Source organism: Limulus polyphemus, unplaced genomic scaffold (assembly GCF_000517525.1).
Source record: "Limulus polyphemus unplaced genomic scaffold, Limulus_polyphemus-2.1.2 Scaffold1489, whole genome shotgun sequence".
NCBI lineage: Eukaryota > Metazoa > Arthropoda > Merostomata > Xiphosura > Limulidae > Limulus > Limulus polyphemus.
This window is the reverse complement of record NW_013667099.1, coordinates 13,076-19,882: the sequence shown is the minus strand read 5'-3', so window position 1 is coordinate 19,882 and position 6,807 is coordinate 13,076. Positions and strand designations below refer to the sequence as shown.

The 6,807-nt window shown below is 34.0% G+C and overlaps 1 protein-coding gene across 1 annotated transcript in view; it reads right to left on the bottom strand.

Moving 5' to 3' along the window:
* Nucleotides 1-6,807, bottom strand: part of LOC106463809 (katanin p80 WD40 repeat-containing subunit B1-like) — a gene marked incomplete at its 5' end in the record, with an annotated part of 28,696 nt that overhangs the window by 10,403 nt on the left and 11,486 nt on the right. Inside the window, one exon of the mRNA XM_022391418.1 lies at nucleotides 4,954-5,124. Coding sequence (XP_022247126.1) covers nucleotides 4,954-5,124 — 171 coding nt within the window. The remainder of the gene's footprint in view (nucleotides 1-4,953; nucleotides 5,125-6,807) is intronic.

Below are 6,807 nucleotides of genomic sequence, written 5' to 3'. Positions count from 1 at the left end.
ACACCTTTCCAATTGACAAGTCAATGGTGTTTCTGATGAAGGGCTTGCTTTAAATGTTCCAGTTGCTGACTATAGATCTCTGTGGATCGAAAAGTTCAAAATGAATTACTCCTTTGATGTCCCACCAAATGCAAAGCATCACTTTCTGCGGATGGAGTCCAGGTTTTGGGGTCTGAAGTGGTTTTTGTCTAGGACTGAGTCATTGTTTTTGGCGTTTAATATTCGCATAGAGAATCCATTTTTCATCACCGGTGATAATTCTGTCCAAAAATGGTTCACACGCATTATGCAACAAAAGAGACGAAGCAGCCTTCACACGTTGGAAATGATGATCACCGAAGAGGCACCCAAAGACCTTCTTTATGGAGTTTCCCATATTCTTTATATGTTTACGTATTGTTTTATGAGAGGCATGCAATTTCAAGGCCATTTTACGAGTGTGTTGCCTTGGGTTAGACTCAAGAAGCATCTTCAGAGCATCAATATCAATTCCAACATGTCGGTAACGCCATCACAGTTTTTAAGGCTAAAGTCTCCAAAACGAGATTTGCTGAACCATCGTTGACATTTCCATAAACTTCTTTAATATTCTTTGTGGCTATAGAGACGTTGTTTCCCTTCTTATATTCAAACAGCATTACATGCCGAATGTGTGTCTCGTCGTGTGCCATCACTATAAGCGATTAGAGTATACTAAATTTTACACATTATATAGGCTACACTAACTATTATACGTGATGTACGTTTTTGTTTTTTGTTTGTTTTTTTTTGGGGGGGGGGGTAATGGTAGTGTTCCAAAACGCGACATTAATTTCTTGACGACCTATTCACCTAATATATTCACAAGTTCACTCTTTGCTTTTACAAACAAATTTAAAATGTTTGAGTCATATTTATTGGTCACTTCCTAATCATGTTGATTTTAAAAAGTAAATTACAAATGGTAATTTTTAAGTACGAGTCCTACATACCTTTTTAATCATCAGGTTCCCAAGAACTAGTACAACTTTGGTTAACATTTTAAACTCATTTACTGTTGTGGTCACTTGAGTTTTACATAGAAATTTTGAGATTAATGTTTATTAGCGCCAACTTAAACTACTTTTATGAACGCCCAATCGAAAAGCTTTCGTTTTATACAAACTGTCTATTTTAGTAGTTGTTTTTTTAAGAAGTTTTAACATATGTGATATTTTTTTATACGAACGTCACATTAAGCGGCACATGATCTAAATGGGTAGACCAGAGACCCCCATGGCCAGGTGGTTAAGGCGCTCGACTCGCAATCTGAGGGTCGCGGGTTCGAATCCCCGTCACACCAAACATGCTCGCCCTTTTAGCCGTGGGGGCGTTATAATGTGACGGTCAATCCCACTATTCGTTGGTAAAAGAGTAGCCCAAGAGTTGGCGGTGGGTGGTGATAACTAGCTGCCTTCCCTCTAGTCTTACACTGCTAAATTAGGGACGGCTAGCGCATATAGCCCTCGTGTAGCTTTGCGCGAAATTCAAAACAAACAAACCAGAGACCCCTGAAGTTTCGACACAGCCAATTATCATTTAGAATTACTGACCGGAAGAAGGGGGCAACTATTCAACAGCATCCGCTGCCTACTCTTGCTCGATTAGCAGGATTGAGTATCACGGTTATAACGTCCATTCAGTTGAAAGAGCAGAACATGTAAAGAATAATATTAAAGCTCGAACATTAGAGCTTCCGATATTCAGACCAAAAAGCTAATCACTAGACCATGCCCAGCTCAAGTTTTTAGCCTTAGTGGCTTTAATTAATGAAGTTCAATACTTCTATTGCATATATTTACCGATCCACCCCGAAAATTAAGAGCCAATATTACCTCAGTTCACTTACTCTGTTTCTTTGTTTGATTGAAGTTAAGCACAAAGCTACACAATGGGCTATCTGTGCTCTGCCCTCCGCGGGCATTGAAACCCGGCGTATAGCGTTGTAAGTCTGCAAACATCACTTACTCTGATGCTATATTCTCAGCCCATAAGTTAAAAATAACTTCCCATTAAAAGCAGAGTTGTTACAGCTGAGAATTACGACTTGCTTACATTCCTTTACAAGTTTTTTTTTTTATCAGAGGAATTACTGAACTTATTTCGCCATTTATACTTTTTTTTATACAAAGAATGAATAAAAAAAAGTGTGCTGCACCTAACTGCAACTGTTTTTCGACGATATTAATTAGGTTAGCAACCCGAATTACTTAAAGGTTAGTAACTATGATTCTTCTACCATTGAGTTTGTTTCTTTGTAGTTAAGCACAAAGCTAAACAATGGGATATCTGTGCTTTGCCCACCACGGGTGTCGAAACCAGGTTTCTAGCATTGTATCTACCAATGAAAGTTGAAATAAATAGGTATTATTAAATGACAGCACTAATGATGTATAAACTGTCAATGCCAGACACCGTCTAACGTGCTTCCATCTAGTGACAGCTACAAAAACCAAATATTAGGTAAAGCGGTTTCTAAATATTAAAAAAAAAAGTACAACTGAATTATATCAATTAAAACCATCCTTTAAACGGAAGAATTAAATATTAAGTATTAAAAACTCCCAAACAAAACATTGAACTGGCTGGTTACACAATATATGCAGAGTTGTTCGTTTTTAATAATTAGTATTTTTAGAAGTATTATCATTTCACACTACCTTTCTTGAACAACCCTTTTCTATTTCCATTATACATATATCACTATTCTATATAATTACATTTATTGTTCTTTTTCACATTAAACAATATATATTATTTAAACCTTAAAATGTGTTTCTGTACTCTCAATTCATTTTATAGAAAATATAGTAACCTTTATATTCATCACTTATTTTCAATCATACATAAATTATAATTATTTTCATGACAAAAGTCAAGAGAGAGAACCTATAATAAATGAATAAAGTTTGGTGTGTAAATAAAACACTGTGTTTCAAATATTTCAAAGATATATAAGGGTTATCTTCACACAGCCACCCATAATTTTGAATGGATAGACTAATGAAAAGACAGCTAGTTAACAGTACCCACCACCAGCTCTTGTGTAATCAAATAACTGGATTTGACTTTTACTCTTATAGCATATCCATAACCCCAAACAGACCAGTCATTCTGAGGTTTTATCTATACTAATTGCTCAGCCATTTTAATCTCAGGAATATGCCCTCAATAACATATGAAAAGTCTTAGGGAATTTTGTTCGAGTAAAAACCCTAACAAAATGAAAAAATGCAAAATGGCCACCATCTATAATACAAATAATCATAACTTTTCACCCAATACAGGTAGAACAATGATCTAACTTTTTTTTTTTATTTCTGATTGTACAAATTCAAGTTAGTATAGTTAAATGAGCAGATTGTGTCATCTGAAGAACATTTGGATGGAGAAAGATAGTGTGGATATTAACAAGGTCAATGAATAATGGAGTAACAGTATCAATACTGTACTCCATTATTATTGTAACCCATACCAGATGACCAGAGTTAATAGACAGGAATACAATTCTAGGTTGGGCCCTAGCAAGTATGTGCTTTGAATAGAAGAACAAAATTTTAGATTTAACAAAGACCGCCTTTTCTGTAGCTTACCAACAAAGGTTGGAGCAAAGAAAGCACTCAGATGCCCTAACATTTACAAACCTTGGCCTCAAGGATATAGTCCTTACAATTTGCTGTGAAAGACAAGATGGTCTGACACTATCCGGGCTAGAATTTTACATGCACATGACCTACCTGTTGCTAAAGTTTGTATCAAAAGGCATGCAGTGTCAATTTCCAGATGAACAAGTAGATCCCAACAGATTTATGATACTGAACAAAATGTTCAAAAGTGAGGAGAAATTGGGCAGCCACACAATGAGGAAAGCACAAATGCATCCCTTGAGGTTACCAAGTTTCTCAAGAAAAAACAGTGATGAGCAAATCACAGTTGATGATTTGATTGACATAATACAGATGTTTCTCAAAGAACATTTTGGTGCTCATATAATAATAATAACCAAGCTCAATGGAAAGGCAAATGTAGTCACCGTAAAAAGCACTACTTATGCTATGTTTCAGGAATTTCATGCTCCTCAGAGAGATGCTCCAGAAATGGAGAAAATGAACATCATAAAACTAAGTTCATCAGCAGTGATATCAAATTGATATTAACATCAAATGAGTCATATCCTACTTACCATGAAAAGGAATCTGAGAACAAATGTCCAAGTTTCTTCCCTGAAACCCTCAAACTTAAGTTGGGACAAATCATTGTAGAGAAAGTTTTCCCTTTGCAAATAGCCTCTATTGAGCAGGCAATTATCAAAACAACCAAACTCTGAGTGCTACTTGCACCACTACATGTCAGTGTGGGAATGCAGATCCTTTATCAATTTTCATCAAATTTCCTCGTTGACTCACCGAATCATCATAGATTCTGATGTTCCTACTAAAAGATACAGAAGTTTGGTCTAAATGCTGTATTGGTCCAAGGAAGAGACATACCTGGTTTATCTGTTTGTAGTTTGTCCAGGAAACTCATTTCCCTATAGTTTTGGCTTTAAGAAATGCAATGGATGGATAATTAGGATGATTTAAATCGCAGATGGTGGCCATTTTGTTTTTTGCCATTTTCAGGGTTTTCCTCAAACACAACTCACTGAGACTTTGATATTTTACAGAGAACATATTGCTGATTTGAAAACAGTTGAACTATTTTCTGTTGTAATTAGTGATGGGTTTGCCCTTATTTTTTCATAAAATGACTGTACTAAAAATGTTGATTCCAGCAATGCATCATGAACTATGAATCCTCTGATTCATAGTCTGGGAAAGCTTACAACTAGATCATGCCTGGGCTGGATAAATGTGTTTCTAAAGAAAATATATATCACAGAATATTTCAAAGGTCTGACTAGGGGTTAAATATTTAGGTAATGGTAATATTAACTTTTGCATCCTTTGATGACCACTGGGCAAAAACTATGTGTAAGTTTTTACATCTGTGTTGAAGAACAGTCATCATGGATTGATGGCCTTTGATGATGGATGACATAGCCTCTGCCTCAGACATTTCTGGGTGGACTTGTCCCCCTGCATTGAGCATATTCTGCAGATGCCTCTGAAATTTAATACCATACATTACAAACAGTGTAGCAATTTCAGCGTTAATACACAGAAGTTACATCTTTATAATTTTAACTAACAACTAATATCTCGGGCTATGCCCACCACTGTCTTTTTAAATGTCAAAAGTAATTCAATGTCACTCAAAAACTAAACACTTGAATGTCTTAAAGATAATTCCCACAAACCAGTACTAAAATAAGTAATGCACGAGAAGGGTATGTAAAAATTAATTCAAAATATCTAAAACAATTAGCTTACATTAAAATATTGTTGATTTAAAGTTTTACAATTCATATAACTTTTTTTAATGGTTATTCCTGTCCTACCTGAAAACACATTGAGTTACATATTTTTGAAGGTTTATATACAATGTATGTTTTGCTAACCAAAGTTCCCACTTTTCCATAAAGTGCAAAAACACGTTTCATTCTTTTTGTAAAATTTGAACAAGTGTATACTTAACTGCAAAGTTTATGGTTAATTAGCAGAAAAATTAACTCAAATACAAGACTGAAGCTAGTTTGAAAACTTACATTTTTTATATAAAGTTTGAGATGGACAAGTAAAAATAATTATTCTACTTTAACAAGTAAAGCTGGGTGTATTAAAGAAATGTCAGTGGCAGGAACTCTTGCCAAAAAAACATCAAAATAAAAATTTAACTTCCATGACAATACATTTCATTGTACTGGATATGATAAAATCAATATAAATGTGAAATTCGTGCCTGAATGTACAAATGGTAATTTTTTAAATTCTACAGTACTTTCAACAAACTAATATTAACTTCTGATCAAAGAAAGCTACCTAGATAGATCATAACTAAAATTCCACCCAGTATGAATACAGATAATTAAACACATTGTTCCTACATTATTACATATAAAGTTTAGAATATATTATTTCTTCAGTTGGGTTACCTCACTGTTAGTGATATTTTTGGCCATAATCCTAATAAATCTCATAAGGTTCAGCCAGTTTTGGAGTTTTAAGTTAGTCCTAAATACAGATACTAAACTAACAATGCAAAATAATCTTTATAATAGAAATATAATAACAAAATTAGAAATGATAAAAAAGAAATATATATATATATATATATCAAACATCATAACCAATATTGTTAACAAAAGTAACACTGATGAAAGAACAGCATATACCTTACTTATGAAACAGATAAAAACCGGTTGCTTGCTTCATGTATTATTGTAAATTTAATGTCCCTCAAAAACTTAACATCAATATGAAAGCAAAACTTTACACAATCCTCTCTAATATCTCATGACCAACAAAAGCCTATCAAATGGCTACAACAGTAGCCTATTTTGCATATATTGCTAAAAGTTTATACATGGATTTTAAGACATTAATTTATGAAAAATAATACACCATTAACAAGCACATACAACTGATGGAGGTAAAAAAAGGGGGTAAATAGCTTTAGATTAAATGTTTCTGATTTGAATTTTTTACTATATATAAACATCCTACTAAGGTATGGTTTGTAGTTCCCTTTAAGATAAGTTAGTTCAGTTTAACATATTTTTGTAAGGGTGGAGGTTGGGAATTTCATATAGTAGAAATTTTAGGATGGTTGCATTTCTACTTTATGAACTTTAAGGATAACTGCCTTTCCACAACTGATGGCAGACAGTGAAAGGCAGTCCTTAATTGA